General features: G+C 58.3%; 4 protein-coding genes across 4 annotated transcripts; 1 reads left to right on the top strand and 3 right to left on the bottom strand.

The window, feature by feature from the left end:
* Positions 1 to 166: 166 nt before the first annotated feature.
* Positions 167 to 1978, bottom strand: D7B24_009440 (uncharacterized protein; the record flags this gene model as incomplete). The annotated part of the gene is made up of 1 exon (XM_028643514.1): positions 167 to 1978. One exon carries the CDS (start codon positions 1976 to 1978, stop codon positions 167 to 169), a length of 1812 nt encoding a protein of 603 aa, XP_028492906.1.
* A 747-nt stretch (positions 1979 to 2725) lies between these two features.
* On the top strand, positions 2726 to 5399 carry D7B24_009441 (uncharacterized protein; the record flags this gene model as incomplete). The annotated part of the gene is made up of 5 exons (XM_028643515.1): positions 2726 to 3143; positions 3656 to 3788; positions 3897 to 4040; positions 4135 to 4900; positions 5124 to 5399. The coding sequence occupies 5 exons, from the start codon at positions 2726 to 2728 to the stop codon at positions 5397 to 5399; spliced, it is 1737 nt and encodes a 578-aa protein (XP_028492907.1).
* Positions 5400 to 5630: 231 nt separating this feature from the next.
* Positions 5631 to 7676, bottom strand: D7B24_009442 (uncharacterized protein; the record flags this gene model as incomplete). The annotated part of the gene is made up of 2 exons (XM_028643516.1): positions 5631 to 6309; positions 6583 to 7676. The coding sequence occupies 2 exons, from the start codon at positions 7674 to 7676 to the stop codon at positions 5631 to 5633; spliced, it is 1773 nt and encodes a 590-aa protein (XP_028492908.1).
* An 8104-nt stretch (positions 7677 to 15780) lies between these two features.
* D7B24_009443 (uncharacterized protein) lies at positions 15781 to 17061 on the bottom strand (the record flags this gene model as incomplete). Its single annotated transcript, XM_028643517.1, has 1 exon — positions 15781 to 17061. The coding sequence occupies one exon, from the start codon at positions 17059 to 17061 to the stop codon at positions 15781 to 15783; it is 1281 nt and encodes a 426-aa protein (XP_028492909.1).
* Positions 17062 to 17356: the final 295 nt, after the last annotated feature.

The following is a 17356-nucleotide window of genomic DNA, read 5'->3' on the forward strand; positions in this document are numbered from 1 at the left end:
GGGGCTGCATGGCCTGGGGGGATGAGGTGTGACTGGTGAATCCTGCCGGTCGAGGACGACCTGAAAGGTTTGCTTATTTTGCCTGCAGTCGTAGTTGCTTGGTATCGTCAAATCAGGGTTTGCGCGTCACATGGTCAGCAATGGTGCTCGCATACGGCACAGTCCATCAGTCACGACATGCGGCGCAGTCCTGTGCCGTCACCCTCCTACAGAAACAGGACGACGTGATCTCGACGTCTGCCACCGTCAGGAGCGCATTCAACGTACCCTCGACGGCGCGCGCCTCGTCCGACCTGCCCAGTCGAACGAGGCTCTCGTGGTATCCGTGCAGCGCCCACACGTTGCCGGGATGCTGCAGCGCGCGCGGCAGCCTCTCGGCGCCGTGATCGTCGATGCCTAGATCGGCCGCGTACACGGCCAGCGCCTCGGCGGCGCGGCCGCGCTCGAGGAGGAGCGCGCCCTGGGCGTGGCGCACCGGCTGCATCCAGCCCCAGGGCTCGTCGTAGGGCAGGGCGTCGGACAGGGCGACGGCGTCGGCGAGGCGCGCGAGGGCGTCGTCGCAGGCGGCTGGACCCTCGCGGAAGCAGATCTCGGCCTCGAGCATGGCGGCGGCGACGGCGAGGAGGTCGGGCGCCGTGTTGTTGAAGAGGGTGCGCGAGGCGGGGACGCGGGCGCGGGCGGCGAGGAAGAGGACCTGCGTGGCGCGGGCGCGGGACGTGTTGCCGAGGGCGGCGTGGGCGAGGGCTTTGGCGTAGAGGCGGGTCGCGTTTGTGACGCAGAGGAGCGAGGCGTCTTCTTCGTACTCGTCTGCGTCTGGATTGGCCGGGGGCGCGCTGGACGGATCGGGCATGGTCGGCAGAGCGAGAATGTCGTGCCAGCGGCCGAAGCGGACAAGCACGTGGGGACGCAAGGCGAGAAAGGCTTCGAGGCGGTCAGCCATGGGCGGCGAGGGGATGCGCAGCAGGGCCGCTGGCAGGGAGGCCTCGAGGCGGCGGCAGGCGTCGAGGGCGAGGGTCGACTGGCCGGAGAAAAGGGCAGCGTAGACAAGAAAGTGGTAGTCGTGGCTGCGGTAAAGGGTGTAAAAGTTGAGGGGCCCGGCGTGGGCGAGGTAGCGCTCGTCGGCGGCGGCGGCGCGCGTGTTGGCCTCGGCGGCAGCTGCATAAGCGCCCGTCAGGATGTCGAGGTGGGAGGGCATGTGGAGAAGGTGGCCGGCATCGGGGACGAGGGTGCGCAAGTTGTCAGCGGCAGGGAGGCCGTGTTCTGGGTGGGGCGACATCTCGAGGAGGTGAATGTAGAGGTGCAGCAGACCCGGGTGCTTGGCGCCGCCTCGTGGAGGGACACCGGCGTCGACGGAGGTGGCCGAGGCGGCTGTGGTATCAGACAGACCGAGGGCGCGGTCGAGGATGGCCCTCATCTCGAGCGTCTGGGCGCCAGGCGTAGGCTCGCCTGTCTTAAGCTGCCACATGTCCCAGGGGTGGAGGTTCATGACGGCGTCGACGCAAACGGTGATGACGTCGAGATCGTCGGGAAACTGGGCGTGGACAGCCTGCATGGCATGGGCGAAGGCGAGATTCCAGGGCTCGCAGTCGGCGTCCGGTGTGGCTTGGGGATATCGACTGAGGACGGCGGCGACGAGGGCTCGCTCCACAGGCGTCACAGCATCGAGATGAGCCTGTGCCTGGAGCGCAGCGTCGTGGCCCTGACGCACGACACGCGCGAGCTCGTCGGCGTCGAAAAAGGCCCAGGGTTTGTTGTAGTTTGGGCCGATGCAGTAGGCGAGGCCCCAATAGGCCATGGCACAGGTGCCGTCATGCGCAATGGCGTGGCGGAAGCATTCGGCGGCTTCTTCGTGGTTGAAAGCATAGGACCAAACGAGGCCACGGTCGAACCATGCCTGGCATTGGGCAGAGCGGGTGGTCACGGGGCGGGTGTATGTGCCGAGGTCGAAAGGGTATTCGTCTGTCATGTCCATGCCCATGCTGTGAGGGTCGGTGAGTTTAAGTTCTGTGTTCGGATGGTTCGGGGGACAAGATTGATGATGGATGGTTGATGATGGATGGTGGATGGTGGATGGCGGATGGCGGAATCAGGCCATGTCGTCTGAGTTGATGGAAATTGCCGGAAGGTATTTGAAGGTCCAGGCACGACAAGGAAAGGAGCGTTATGAGGCGATATCACGTTGTGGCTGAACCGAAGCGCCTCAGTTGAGTGCCTGCCGCGGTCCTCGAGACGGGACGTGACGCAGGCAGGCACAGGCACCTATTACCCCTCTTTCGTCACGTGGCTCACCTGTTGTGGAAGATACTTTGCTTTGGTGCCAAGAGTGGACTGATGAGCAAAAAAAAGAAGAGAAGAAGGATTGCAAAACAGTGCAAGCTCAGTCATTCGTCAATGCTGTCTTCATCAAATCATCCACGGAGGCCTAAACTTGTCTCAGTCTGCTGGTCAGTTCTGGGCCTCAACGCGGGGTACAAGCCTGGGACTGGAACTGAGACTGGAGACTGCCGGCTGGGCCCCACTACCCGGAGCCGTTCTACCCCGCTCTACCGGCAGCCTCCGGCCCGTGAAAATACAAGATGCCGGACACGATCATTCGGCTTGTCCGCCATAAATCAATCTCGAGGCATCTCAAGCCACCTGTCAGACTCTTTCTCTACAGCAGAAATCATCATAGCCAAAGTTTCGGCTTAGCCGTCTTTGTCAGACAGCCCTGATTGCTGCTGTCATGGCATCAGCGGAGGTACCCCTCCCAACCCAGCGGCATCGTCGGAACTTCCGAATCGGGATTGGATCGGACATGCGCCCAGCCGCCCAGCCGCTCATCAGCCCAGCAGCCCTGCCCACCTCGTCCTTGTCACCCGTCGGGGCGATTCCCGCCCAGCGGAGTGTTCAGCCTGGGAAACCCTCCGAGTGCGTCCACAGACAGCCGGAATCCAGGGTGCTGAAATCATTGGACTACAAGGCACATCAGCAAGTGCCGGACGGAGCCAGCCACTGGGAGCATGCTCCGCCCCTGAAACCCGACCTCGGGATTCACCTGCACACGTATGACGCTGACCAGGCTGGTCTCCCACCGGCCTTGTCGGAAGCCACGAGTTTGGAAAAGCCTGCGGAGCGCGTTGGCGTATCTTGTCCTTCGCAACGTATGTCTCGTGAAGACTTGTCTGGGGTGGATTCCTGAGGTTCGTTCTTCTTTTTCTTTTTTTCCTAATGCCGATCCGCTTCTGAACCATGTCTCGCCCGGCGTTCGTCCTCACACGTCAGAAACTTAGTTAGTCAATGTAGCATTAGTGATTATATATTCGTTCCAGGCACCACCGCCTGTCTGCTGAACCCGGGAGTCTCAGAAGTCCGTTTCTTTTTGCCTTGTCTCAACTGTTGGAACCCATCCGCTGTTCTCTCTGTACCAACTTTGGTACTAACCTCACTGTGCGACCTTGCTGTCCATCTGGCCTGTGTCACTCTTGGACGCCGATCACGCATTCCAATAAGAAGCCGAGAACCCCCAGAATCTCACCCTCAGCCCAACAAAGAAGCTCTGCGCTGGGGCATAAGAACACGTCCACATCCGTTCCAGCATTCTCTCGAAGCCTCGACTGAGACGAGTCTCTCTGTCTCTCGTCTCCCTCTGACCACACACACTTTGATCACACAGAGACACGACTAGACCCGGCTGGCTGTACCAACAAACCCGAGCCCGACATTCTCCCCCAAACTCCGAAACACAGAATGCCTTCGTGGCTGACAAGGCTGACCGGCGGTCAATGCGACGCCTATATCAAGATTTCGTATGCTTTACCGCCCTTGAATCTTCTGCCCAGCAATTGACTGCTCAGCCATCTGCTGCTCTGCTGCCCAACCCGTCCGAGACATCGTTTTGCTAACGCCGATCACAGCCCCCAGAGCGACTTTGTTATCTTGAGCGGCTCTGAACGCGAGGCGCCGGGCCAGTACATCCGTGGCAAGGTCACCCTTTGCCTGCCGTCCGCGCAGCGCGCCAGGGGCGTGCAGCTGCAGCTGGTCGGCTATCACAGGACATCGTATGTGGCATCGAACCCCCTTTGTTTGCATTGTTTGTATTTGTTTCGGTAGGTGGCTGGTGTATCGAACACAGGCAGCTGACATGGCCTTCAGCGACCACGACTCAGACCTGCATTCCGCCTCCTCCACGACGGGCGTTGTCTACCAGCACATTTGGGCGCCGTTCCTCATCGACGACGTCCCCTCGGCATCTCTCGGCGGACCCCTGCCCAAGGGCACTTACGAGTGGCCCTTTGAGCACCTCATCCCGGGCCACGTCCCCGAGACAGCCCGCGGCTGTCCCCGCTGCAGCATCACCTACCACCTCAAGGCGAGCACCGTCCGCGACGCGCCCGACGAGACATCGCCTCAGGCCATGAAGCCCATTCGTATCATCCGCACCCTGCCGAGCTCGGCCTTTGCCCTCATGGACGCCGCCACCGTCGAGGGCACAAGCACCGGCCGCCTCGTCTACTCCCTGTCGCTCGCCCACAAGGCCATCGCCCTCGGCACCGTCCTGCCGGTCGACCTGCGCTTCACCGCCCTCGCCAAGAACATCACCCTGCGCTCCGTCCGCTGCTTGCTGCGCGAGGTCCACTCGCTCGAGACACAGGTGTCCTCGGGCTGCCCCGGCGCCGGGACGACGACCAGCACCGTTGAGGGGTATCGGCTCGCGGCGGCGTGGGACCTGGCGATGGACGACAAGGGCCGCATCGGTCGGTTTGACGGCGCGGCGGGCGAATGGCATGTCCAGAGGCGGCTGCCGATGCCGACGACGCTGATCAAGTGTTCGCCTGATGTTGATGTGCGCGGCATCAAGGTCAGTCACCAGGTGGAATTCGCCGTGACTTTTGCGGAGGGACCTGATATGATTTCGAATGTGAGTTTTTCTTCTTGGAGGCGTCTCATCCCCCCGTTCTTATCTGTTGCTTGTTGCCTGTTGGGTTGGTTGCTGCCTCTTGCATCTTCCTCTCGTGTTATGCCGACCTAGTATATCGGTCGATATAGTCCCCTCCCTCATCACTCTCCCCGCCAAGGTTGCCTCCCCCTCATTCCATGTCGTTTGCCGCGTGTTCCCCACCCCAGAAAACTGACTGGTGCAGTTCCGAGCCACAATCCCCATCAAGCTCTACATCTCTCCCAACGCCCCCGTCGCGGGCTCGGACTACTTCATCTCGAGGCGCCCCGACGTCCACGTCTGCGCCGCCGGCGGCCTGAACAGCAGCATGGAGGTGCCCCCCTGCTACGGCCGCCACAAGCTGGACGAGCTGCTCGAGGACGACCGACCCTCCTCGTTCCTGCAACGCTACGATCCCGTCGCGCCGGCCTATGATTTTGCCCTGCCGGCTGCGGCGCCGTGTGCTGGTGTGGGGGCGTAGTGTCTGTCTCTGGTCAGTTTTTTTTCTTTATTTTTCTTTCTTTTGTTTATGTATACATGATGTGTGTGGTGTAGCGAGCGTTGGTTTGTATCTTACCAGGGTTGCGGCGTCCAAGAATGCGGAAATACCAGTTTGCATCATATCGTAGGTAGCATGCATCAGAATGTAGATATCCCGTTTTCTTTTCCCTTTCATGACCCCTTTTTTTTTTCTCTCGTCTCGAGACTGCGTTCATGTGTAGCCGTGCTGGCAGTATGTGTAAAACCACGACCCGCCAGGATAGACATGCTGTCCTCCCGGGCCGAGGTCCGCCGGCGCCAGCGTCGTCGGCACAATGACGCCGGACTGGTCGTAGGCATATGTCGGCTGGCCGGCTATGGTGACGTGCACGTCGGGACTCTGGGCCATGTACTCGTTGTCGGCGAAGGCGGGCGCCTGCGTCGTGACGACGAGCGCCGAGCTCTTGGCCAGGTCGTCTTCGGCTTGCTGGTGCTGCTGCTGTTGCTGCTGCTGTTGCTGCTGCTGCTGCTGTTGTTGAGGCACGAGCTCGGCCGGCTCGTCGACGTCGCGCTTGATGGGCCTCGGTGTCGTGCTCCACCGCGCCTGCTGCTGCGCGAGGACGTTCCGCGGCGTGCTCGGCTTGGCGGGGATGCCGGTGAACACGGGTATGTCGTCGGCGAGCTCGGGATACTGGTTGAGAAAGTCGGCGTTCATGGTCCAGGCCTTGATGTCGCGGATGCGCTCCTCGAAGAGCGGCGCCAGCTCGAAGCGCCCCGTCGCCGTGTTCTGCATTAAGCAGTCGTCAAAGCCAAACTGCCAGACCAAGGTGAGGTTCGAGCGGAAGAGCTCCCAGAACTGGTTCGTACAGTAGCGGTGTTGCGAGAAGACAAAACGCTCGCGGATGCCGGGCCTGGTGGGTTTCCTGTCAGTCGTCGTCGAGATTGTACCAGGATATAGAGGATGGATGCTTCGAAGGAGGAGCTCGGCACGTATATACAAGACAAAAGCAAAGAATGGCAACGGGGAGCGGGAGGTTCGAGTACACACCAGACGAGGAAATCGATCGCATACGGATGTGGGATGGCCTGTTGCGAGGGTCTACTACCGGGTCAGCAACGCTATTCAAGCACAACTCTTTCAAATGGAGAAAATTGCCCGCATGCCATGGAGAGGAAAAACGCACCTCTTACGGTACCATCGTGGTAACGTGGCGAGGCGCTCTGGAGTGGGATCGCCGTGGCAACAGATGAGGAGGTGCATCATCCTCAACACGGCCAAGCGCTCGACGGCGCCGCACTTTGAGAAGCAGATATCATCGAGAACACGCAGTTTACGCCATGAATCGGTCATCAGGCCAGCCCGCTCGATGCTGTCCCAACCTTCGACGATGGCCCGTACTGGTGTGTCCTGGCTCGCGCGATCCTCGGCCTCAACATCTTCTGCCTCCAGCAGCTTGACAGACTTTCCCAGAGCGCTGTTAGCATCGCGCCATGTGTTGCGGCCGCTTGCGGGATGATCTGGGGGCGGCTCGATGATGGTGAGGCACTCGCATTGTGGGTGGCATGCTGATGGTGGCACCATATAGTGTTCTCCCGAAACGTTGGTCTCTGAAGAGAACTCCGAGTCGCTCCTCGGCATCGCGATCGGATTCCCCGGCGGCAGCTTGTCATAGTCCTGCGACGAATATGGTGGCATGGCTGCCGTGTTTTGTGCGTGCTGGTGCTGCTGGTGCAGGTCGGGATTCTCGAACCCCCAGCCGTATGCCGGCGGCGGCGGAGCAGACGGATGCTGCTGCATGCGAGGATCAGTAGGAGCATACGGTTCACGATGTCCGTGACTCGTCGTCAGCGGGCCGTGGTCGTGAACTTGGGCTTGGGCTTGTGCCTGCTGATCAAAGGGCTTGACGTCTACATTTCGCTCGCTGCGGTCACCCAGGGCTTGCATGGCGGCGACGACAGCACTGGACGATCCTTCTGCTTGGGCTGCCGTCAGGGCGTCGGTATGGTGGCGGATCGTGGTGCCCAACGAGGCCAGGACGCCTACGAGCTTGTCCCGCTCCTGGGTTGTCTGCAGCAGGCGCTCCATGAGGTGTGAGACCTCAGCGTTGGTGTCATTGTGCGATAGATGGCCGACGAGCTCCTCGAGGTGGGCAATGCGGCTCTTTGTGCGCTCGCGGGCCATGCGCTGGGCCTTGCGGTCTAGCTCACGCTTCTTGAGCCGCCGAGCCGTGACTTCGGGCGTCTCATCTTTGACTTCTGTCTTCGGTACCGCCGACATGATTGTGTGCGGTGCATGCGGTGGGATTTGGCTGGGAGGTGACTATACAGAAAGATGACAAGTGGTATCGTGGGCTTTGTGTGCCAGTATGATGTATAATGGGATGTGTATGTATGTGGTCGTTGCTTCGGAGAAAACTCCTGGAGCTCTGGATTCGCCAGGACGGGATCAAGACGTGGGATGCTAAGCGGAGATATACAACCTCGCCGTCGGTACGCCGTTTAGCCTGGCGGCGAGACCTGGCTTGCTACCCAAGCTAGCTCTAGCTTGAGCATGTGCCGGCGGGCGTCAGTGCGGAGGCGAGGAATGGGGTGACGGCTAACCCATGTAAAACTAGCTCATCATAGTGTTTTGCTTGTTATCCCACCAGGCTGCTGCCACCCCTGGTGATTGGACGCCCCTGTTCAGGGTAATACCAGCTGGATGCACCGACGAAGTCTCAGTCACAGGAGTGGAGGGGGGATGGGTCTTGGAGGGGGACGGAAGCTCGCTGGGGAGGGTAATTCTGCGGTTGCTGTTGAGACTAAGAAAGAGAGAGAGAGAGTCCCACCGAGGAGCATGGACAAGGGACAAGGCACAAGGGCATGGGCATAGGCATGGGCATGTCGATCCCTTGCGCCTGGCAGCTGAATGCCTACTCTTCGAGAAGTCCACTCTTCTGAAGCCATGATGCTTGCTTGCCTTGTCGACTGGGATCCCAACACAACGGCTCGCTCGCACCCTGTCCTGGATCGTGCTTGGTTGACGACCTTGAACATTCCAACAACCACACGCCCCTCCTCTTCCCTTTAGAGAATCCCTTTCGCGAGCCACCCCCCAACGAACACCTACCACCCACCCCTCAACAGTCGAGTCTATCTCAACAGGCACAGCGTGGGCGTTGGAGGGAGCCATGTAGGATGCATGATCCACCCGGTTGATCTGCCCTCCCGCCGTCATCACCGACCATGCCCCTCTCCCCTTGCGACCCTGTGCAGGATCACCTTAGCGAGTGGAGACCCCCCCCCCCCGGCGTGCCCCGGCGCGATGCTGCATGTTCGACCCGGATCAAGGGGTAGGGAATGGGCGCTGGATCCAAACCCAGCTCGGTTTGGCCGTCTCGCAAGGTGGTGGGTGGGTGGTCAGTAGTGCCCAGCGGCGATAAGGCACCACCTCTGGCGAGAGTCCTCTAAAGTGCGAAGCAATGCAAGCAGGTAGTTCAGATGTACGGGACCCATCTGCCTGTCACCGTCGGTCCTGGACGCTGATCTCGGAGATCTTGCAGGCTACTAGACCAAGAGCGGAGCGGTGTGGGCACGAGTCGAAACTCTGTCTACTGTTTGTCTCTATCGCCATCTCTTCTCTCTATCCATCTGCAATGCATAATTTCTCTGTAGGTACTGAATTAGATAGCTGAATACCGCAAAAAATCGTTCTTGATAACTGACAAGGCCTCTGCTGATTCGGAGCCACCATGTTGTGAAGCCGTCAGTCGCCCTTGTCGTCAAGCCTCATGAAGCACGTCATAACATCTAGACCTGAACCGAGCACTGGGCTACGATTATGGGGCCGAGGAATAAAACGGTATTGTTGAGATGCTGCCACCACTGGAAAGTCGAGAAGCCACATTCTTCCCGGCAGGCGTCTGCCTTTTAGTGCAGCCCTCTGCCGGTGTCAGTCACCTTGTACCCTGGGGGTGAGACTCTCGGGGTTCGGCGAAGTTCCAAGACAAAGAGGCCCATGCTTCCTGCCTTGGGTCGCGGGTGAGATCTCAGTAAGAGAGAGATAGACGCTGAATTGGCGTAGGGGGATAGATAGATTGTCAGGGGTCCTGCACCGTTCACGATTTCACATCAGTAGCTGACCTCACTTACCTGGCCCACGCATCTTGGCTTGCCTGATTTGCCACACGGGCACAATACCGTTGGCTCGTATCGAGGTGGTGCATACGTGTGTATGTACATATTTGTGTGCGCATGTCTGTGTGTGTGTGTGTGTGTGCGCGCGCGTGCTTTGACGGTGGGCGCAGCCAAGCCATGACCAACGTGACCAACAGGCTGACCTCTTGGCCAACTCGCACTCGCGGGCATTTCTGAGGAGCCCTGAAGCTATCCCCATGAGCCATGAGCTTATTAGCGTTACCGACCGCTAGGTTGCCAAGTGCTCGTTACCCCGCTTGGGACACACCCGCAGGGGAGACTGGTCTCCAGCCATTACACCAAGTTTGAGTCGAGGTCCAGGTCCAGGTCAGTTCGGCCCCACGTCGCATCCACGCCTATTGTGTTGGACGTTGTACTGAAGCTGCTCGGTACCAGGCGAGCAGGGAACACTCGCGAAAGAGGCGGGCGCCGTGGGTGGAATGAGCCCTTAGCACGTGTGCGAACACTTGGTAGCTACCCAAGTGGCCTATCTTGTCTATTAACGCTGTCTAGTCCAGAGTCCGTTTGCGCTCGACTACGGCAGGGTTCTCGCGTTCGGCTCATTTTTCGCTTCGCTAACCCGTTCGTTGCTCGTAGCATGCCTTGGTAGGTAAAAGGTCGGATAACCCCCCAAGCTAAGCCGCTTCGTTTCTAAGGCGGCGGCGCCAAGACCCGTTAGGCGCGCCATGAGGTGCGGAAATGATGCGACGGTGGCAAAACTGACCCGCGGAAAGATATGTAAGCAATTTAGCTTGTCCTTTCTGTGTCTACATGTGTTATTCGTCTGAATGGACAAATTGAATGGATGACTAAATTGAAGTGTGCTTGCATGGTATCGGCGAAAGGACCGAAGCGATCACGACACATAGAGGAAGACAGTGCCCATCTAACAAACTTCAAAGCGGGGGAGAGTGCCGCTATCAGGTTGTTGCAGAGAATGGCGAGCAACGATTGCCATTGAAACATCTCCCCTTCCTGCTTTCGGGACTTGGGCATTTGAGACCTCGAACCTAAGACAAAGGCCCCAAGACCCCAAGCGAAGACTCAAGGCCTTTTGCAGTAGTTACAGCAGACAGTGAACAGTTCTCACAATAAAGTGACATGTCAGGTGTCATGGGCTCGTCAGTGGATGCCGACAAACGCCTCCCCCAAATTGTCATATCGCACGACTTCCAGGGGTCAGGCCCCCAAGTTGGTCTCGGCTTGCCAGACCACACCCTTCAGCTGTTTCCACTCTACTCTGTGCCTGTGCCTGAGCTTATGCTTATGCCGGTAACAGTACCTACCTACCTTTGGTATCATATCATCAGTGCCAACTCCATCGCCAGTGCCAGTGGCAGTGCGTGTGCGCCCCTCTTGTGACTCAAAAATTCCCGGACTCGGGCGCCCCGCTTGGCGAGGAAGCACGGCCATCATGTCTCCAACCAAAGAGGTGACGTGCTCGCCCTCTAGGTAACGTTTCCATCAGCGATGGGATTAGATTAATTCCCCTGTCACTGAATAGCCCGACGAGGAGGCCCCGACGAGGGGCCCACGATACCTAGTTTGCCCACCAAACTACCTACCTTCCAAGGGGTAAATCGCTCCGCCATCCACTATGGCCCTCTCGCACCCCCCCGGGCCTAAGCGATGCGAGGCTCTGTGGATCATGTTTCGACCATTCAACGGGGGCGGCAGACGACATCCCTCTGTGCTTCATCTCCTCAGCCTCTTAGCCCTGCCACCGTTTGCTGGGCACTTGCAGGGGTTCGTTTGACGGATTCTCCGTCATCGTCCTCCATGTGTGGAGCACCTGTCAGCGGCACCTTGTCGCCGAACTCATCCATTTGTGGCGTCAAGCGTGCCTTGTTACTCCCCCAAACGACGTCCGGGGTCACTTATCACCAAACTTTGCACTCACAGTCTGGCGGTGGGGAGGGTAGGCCCCTCGCTGTTGCTGGCGAGAACTCCCACACCGTTCGCTGTGGCGTCACGTCGCCAAGCGAGGAACCGAAGCCGGCGGCAGTGGAATGGCAGGAGGACGCCCTCGCCAACACGATCGAGCATCACGGCGAGCATCACGGCGAGCATCATGGCGGCACCACTACTTGTGGGCAGGAACGACGAACGAAGTATCAACAAGATGCGGGCGGTTCGAGCAGCGGTCACACGCCGCGGAGGCGGAGCGAAGCCCGCGTTTCGTTCCCACTGCTCACAGATCAGATTTGCGTGCCGAAGGCGGGTTGTCATATGACGGGAGTGGGCGCCCGCTCGCCAAAAACCTCATAATTAACTGTGGCTCATGTGATGCCTGGACGCCCATTCGTCAGGGCCGCTCCATTGTTCACACTGACCGACAAGAAACAACGCAGATCGTTACATGCGCATCTTCTTTTTGGCCGGCAAGAAAGGGTCAAGACTAGGGGACCTGGAGAGCTGGCCAGAAGAAGTAAGGATAAGGAAGGGCAAGGGTGAGCTTGCTGGGGCGTAAGCCATGATCACAGCCGTGTTCTTGGATCTGTTCTCTTTAGACATGCGGTGTATGTGTGTGCGGATGTAACTCTGTGATCAGTGCTTCATTGTTGATATGTGAGCTCGGCTCCATTAAACGTGTCTTTTGGTAGATCCATTAGCCCCTTTGGAGTTGTCGGTATTACTTTGTAACGAAGCCAGACCCGGCACTCATGTGATCCTTTCGATCGACGTGATGGAGCATACATTGTCTCAAGCATGTGCATCTCTGTCCCGGCCGAGTCTACCGACGCGCCCCCTTTTGCGGGACTCGAGTGATGAACCAACGAGGGAGGTCTCCAACATCTAGCCCTCTAGTAGAGGACGAGCAGAGTATCTGTTTCCGGACGTCCGAATGCCGCTCCCTTGACGGCAGATGAGGATTCACTCACTACCTATCTATTCCTATGTCCACATCCGTCCGGATCCCATGTCTGAGGTATTCGGCGCGGTTGTGACTCTATGCCAAGGTCGGACCGAAGTCTGCAACCTTGTGTGTGTTTTTCACATGTGTCGTCTCAGCAATGACAGCTCAACATGGAACTCATGTGAGGCCATCTCTGCCGAGGACAACATCGAACGAGACTGGGTGATCACTGCCTATCGCGCCATGACGAGCGATGCTACCCGTCCGCATGGGGAAGCTCACCCGCTCCCAGACTTGCTTTCTCGCGCGGTCTGACATGCACTGGCCATGCAAGTGGCTATCTGGGAGGGAATGGCGACGCGAGGCAAGCCGGCTGTGATGGTGCGGTGGGATGCCTTTAGTCCCTCGACGTGCGCCAGCTAGCAACAGCCAGGCCGCCTATCAACAGCCACACGCGCCAGTCTGGCGGCAACACACGGACGTGATCTACGTCGATGTTCATAGTGGGTGATCTCAGTTCAACCTCGTGATTCGATGCCACCATGTCACGGTCTCACAACTGAGAGCTGAAGGCCAGATAAACTGGCGCCCCTACCACCCTGGAGCACACGTGGGCATCAGCAGACTTCCCCGCAAGTTTGACTCGAGGTGGCGGTGATTCTGTTTCCCGTTCTGTACAGATCCTCACGACATAAGCCACTGGTCTCTCTCGTCGAGAGCACCAAGCTCAGAGAGGGAGGAAAGGGCGCCCAGAGCTTCAGCTCGGTTCGGTGGATGGAACGGCGAGATATGATAATTGACACCGAGGTGAATGAATCGCATTCCCATAGCGGTCATGTGCCAATCGGAAGTGAGGATCGGCCCTGACCCTGTGCTGTCAAATCTTCAATAAAAGCCGCCGCCGTGACCCTTGATGTGACGAACGCAGACTCCCGAGAGCTGTGGTACTTGTTGGCTGAATCCAGTGGCGAATGCGCCAGCCAGGGGCCTGGGATAGCTTGTTCGACAGCAGCACAGAAGAAAGCAACGTTTGACTTGACGTCTTGGGTGGTTTTGCTGTCGCTCGGCAGAGCTGTTATGAGCCAGGACAGGGGGGCCTGCTACGCCACGATCTTCCTGTCAAGTCTGTTTCTCCGAGCTGAGCGAGTCGCACGGTTACCTCATTGATGTTGCTGTTGGGAGCAAGGTGGCATTTTTCTGCATCGAAATTTTTGCTTCTCATTTTCCCTACAGCCAGCCTCCTAAACATGGACGTCGCTTTTTGCGCCTCGGCATCCCAACAAGACCCCGAACATGCAACGGGATGTATGCGACCTTAGCTGTCGCATCCTTGCAAAGTCCCGAGCCACGATGGATCGTCCTACATTACATCAGTGGGGTCGTCGTCATCTTTTGAGGAAGCACAGGCCTCGAAGGCCACTGGGCAGCTGAAGTCTCACCGACGGACCGTGGCGCCAATTCCAAACGCGGGCAGCTAGGCCGTTGACAAGCCTGCTAGGGCTGGAGCCAAGGTCAGGCACCTCGACTTGACGTAAGGAGCCCGGACGTTCCCCTTTGACGTCTCGGGGGGCCCGGCGCCAATCGTCCCCAAGGGCGCTTTGTGAATGCGGGAGATCCGCCATTTATCGCCCGCGACCCACCGTTCTCAACCCCCTTTGCCCGCTTGCGCGGACCCAGCCTGCTGTTCACCTCACCCACCGACAGCCGGAGCTAATAGGCGCGTTGGGCTTTTCTTGTTTGCATTTGTTTGCATGCTGCGTTGCCGTCCCCGCCGGCCGGCCAGGCCCACCCCCCCCCCCGTTTCCTTTCTCCCACCCTTGAGATGCGCATGTGGAACCTGGCAGTTGTTTGTCTGGACTTGCTTGGCAGAGCCTGCTCCGAGGTGACACGGAGGCTTCATTGGAGGAATTTGCGTGGAGTCGCTCACCAAATTGCAGTCTTTGCCGTAAAGCCCCCTTTTCTCAGCCACAAGGGGACTCCGAAGGGTTTTGATGTTAAGACCTTGATTGAGGATTTTTCAACTCCCTCTTCCTTGTCATGATTCCCAGTAGAGCTGATTGATGATGGACATTTGTAACCTATACCAAGCCGCATATGGAGCCAAGGCGCGGGACATCCGAATAACCCTAAAATCAGCCGAGAAATCGTCCGGCGTACGTCAGGAGCCTCCAAAGCCCGTGTGAATAGCGTCTCGGGTAGGGTGGCTGGATCGAACAAACTAGACCTGTAAGAAACATCAAGGCCGAAGGGGTGAAGTTGGCGGAGCGGACACGCACTGCATGCCATGCCTCACACGGTCATTCTCTGGCGCCTCCCCAACCACAGGACTGAGCAGGTTTCGCGGCGAATAGTATGAGGTTCCGGACAAGGAAGTTCCCAGATGACACTCCTCAAACTCTAAATCGTGGGTTGCGAGCCTCTAGACATTCGCCACTCTGAACGCCGGCATGAGATACGCGGTCAGCTTTGTCCGCACAATCAGCGGGCTCGCCCGCAAGGGGCCTCTCCATGGTACGATGAGGGCCGAGAGCGAGCTTCAAGGCAAACCTAAGGAGTATGCGTGCTGGATAGAGGGGGTGATGCCATCCCCAACATGATTATGGGTACCCAGTTGGTCCCCCGAGATTTTCTGCGGACGTTTGCAAACGCAACACCTGTCTTGCCCTCATCCTGGTTTCCTGGGTTGTAATGCCTGCTCTCGGACGAATTATCGGACTTACCCCCCTACTGTTCCTTCGCCATCCCATCTAAGGATTTGTTCATGATAGCGTCAAAACAACCGGAGTTGGAGGGCCGCCTTGACTCGTGACGCCAGCACGAACAGCACAGTCGAAGTCTCATCATTTCGCTGTCTCGAATCTCCTGTCAAGCAAATTGGCAGGACATCTCTTACACCTGAACATCTAAACTCTTCACATCAGGTTTCCAAATTGTCGGGAAGGCTATCGAGAGATTTCGCTACCTACTGCTACCCTCGCCGACAAAGATGTCAACATCCGTTGTTACTCGGCAAGACTCCGAAAGTCTGCCAAGCTGACATGTTGGTTGCACAGACTAAGTATGCAAGTCATACTCCCTAAACTGAACTATACGAAACCAAATCACTAGTCAAGGGCCTGGTACGGTATGCCTCGGCCCATGTACTTGTGCTTGATCATTCAGAAGCTTGATTAGCTAGGCCACATGTCTGGCAGGTTATGAACTTAACATCAGGAGATCACATCGTTCGCCAAGGCTTGGCTGTAAGATGCCGGAAGACCAGATTGTTGATCCAGTCAGTTTCGTGTTCCCTTGATGCCAGCGAGGCAAAACGAGCTGCCTATTTGGATCGAAAGAAACGACTAACGATCTATAGTTGCGCCTCTTGTGTCTTGTAGATCTCGTTGTACCCTTCAAGGGATGCCTTTTCCAAAGTCGCCAAGTCGCCGCCCTTGAACCGCTCGGGGTCCAGCGCCCTCCGAACTGCCTCATCGCCATCAATACCATCAATAACTCTGGTCAGGAACTTAGCCGTGCCTGCAGCATGCGTCACCCACACAGCAACGGCCATGTACAAGCCTTTGATCGACTGCACGGCTCCCGCCAGGGGCATGTTGTCAGGCGTCATGGAGAAGATGCCGTTGAATTTGACGCCAGCCCGCAGCTGCTTTGACGCCTCGTCCGGCACAAGGCTCGTGGCCGTCGTTAGGGGCGCGTCGAACCCTTGAACCCAGTCGCCGATCGCCGTGCCGTTCGTGAGCTTGCACTCAAGCGGTTGGTGGTCGTACGTGCCAAGGCCGTAACGATCCCCGTGATCGCGCGCATAGACGTGGTGTTCTGGCCAGCGCACAAACGGCATTTTTCTGCCGAGTGATGGTCTAGCCTCACCGTGCAGATACGGGTGTCCGACTGGCACGACGGGGACGACTGGCAGCGGAGTTCCATATGCAGTCTGCTGGTGGTGGTGGTGCTGCTGCTGGTGGTGGTGTTGTTGTTCACGCGCCAACAGCGTCTGCGCCCAGACGCCGGTTGCCAAGATGACGACGTCGGCGATTAGCTGCCGGCTGGAGGAGACGTCTCCCAGCTCGACACCGGTAGTGCGGCCGTCGGCGATAATTAGGCGGCGGACCTCGGCCTCGACGAACTGCACGCCGTTCGCCTTAGCGCTCTGCTGGAAATAAGCGGTGATGCAGTTGGCGTCGGCTGTCCCGTCACTGGAGAAGCTAAGGGCGGCCCCGGACTCAGTGTCTGACGATCGTACCAGGTCCGGTGCCATCTGACTCGCTTGACGCATGCTCAACAGCTGGGCAGGAAGACCGAGGGCCGCTGCCTTGCTTTGTCTCGATTTGAGCCGCTCGACGCCGGAGATGCTGTGCGCGACCTCGAGGCCGCCGACGGCGTCAAAGCCGCCGGGGATCTTACGGTATTCCGAAACGGTGGCCATGGCGAGGCGCGTGAGGACCTCGGAGTCATTGAACTGGCCTATGAACCCAGGCGCGTGGCCGGTCGACCCTACGAGCGGGCTGAGAGATCGGTCCACCACGGTGATCTGGCGATTGACATTAGAGATGCACAGGAAGTGGGCCAAAGCGGAGCCAACGATGCCCCCTCCAACGATCACCACAGTCTGGGGTGGTTTGATGTGCGACATGGTTGGCAGCTAAGGGCAGATGGAACGGCAGTATGCGTGGTCTGATGTTGGTGAGCGAGCCCATGCTGCGAGCTGGCAGCGTATGTCAATTTCGGAATGCTCGATTGTCGATGATGGATGCAACCTTGATGGTGATTCAGTTGCGTCTTAGGCCCTACTATATTGACATCGCGATAGCCCCACGGCCGTGCTCTACACCGTTCAAGACCCGCCTAATTGTCGTACGAAAGGCGCGCCCCTCGTCTACACTTGAGTTATTTCTTGATCGGTCGGAGGGCGCACTAAGGACGTTCCT

This window comes from Verticillium nonalfalfae (assembly GCF_003724135.2).
Source record: "Verticillium nonalfalfae strain VnAa140/NRRL 66861 chromosome Unknown scaffold_94, whole genome shotgun sequence".
In the NCBI taxonomy this organism is placed as follows: domain Eukaryota; kingdom Fungi; phylum Ascomycota; class Sordariomycetes; order Glomerellales; family Plectosphaerellaceae; genus Verticillium; species Verticillium nonalfalfae.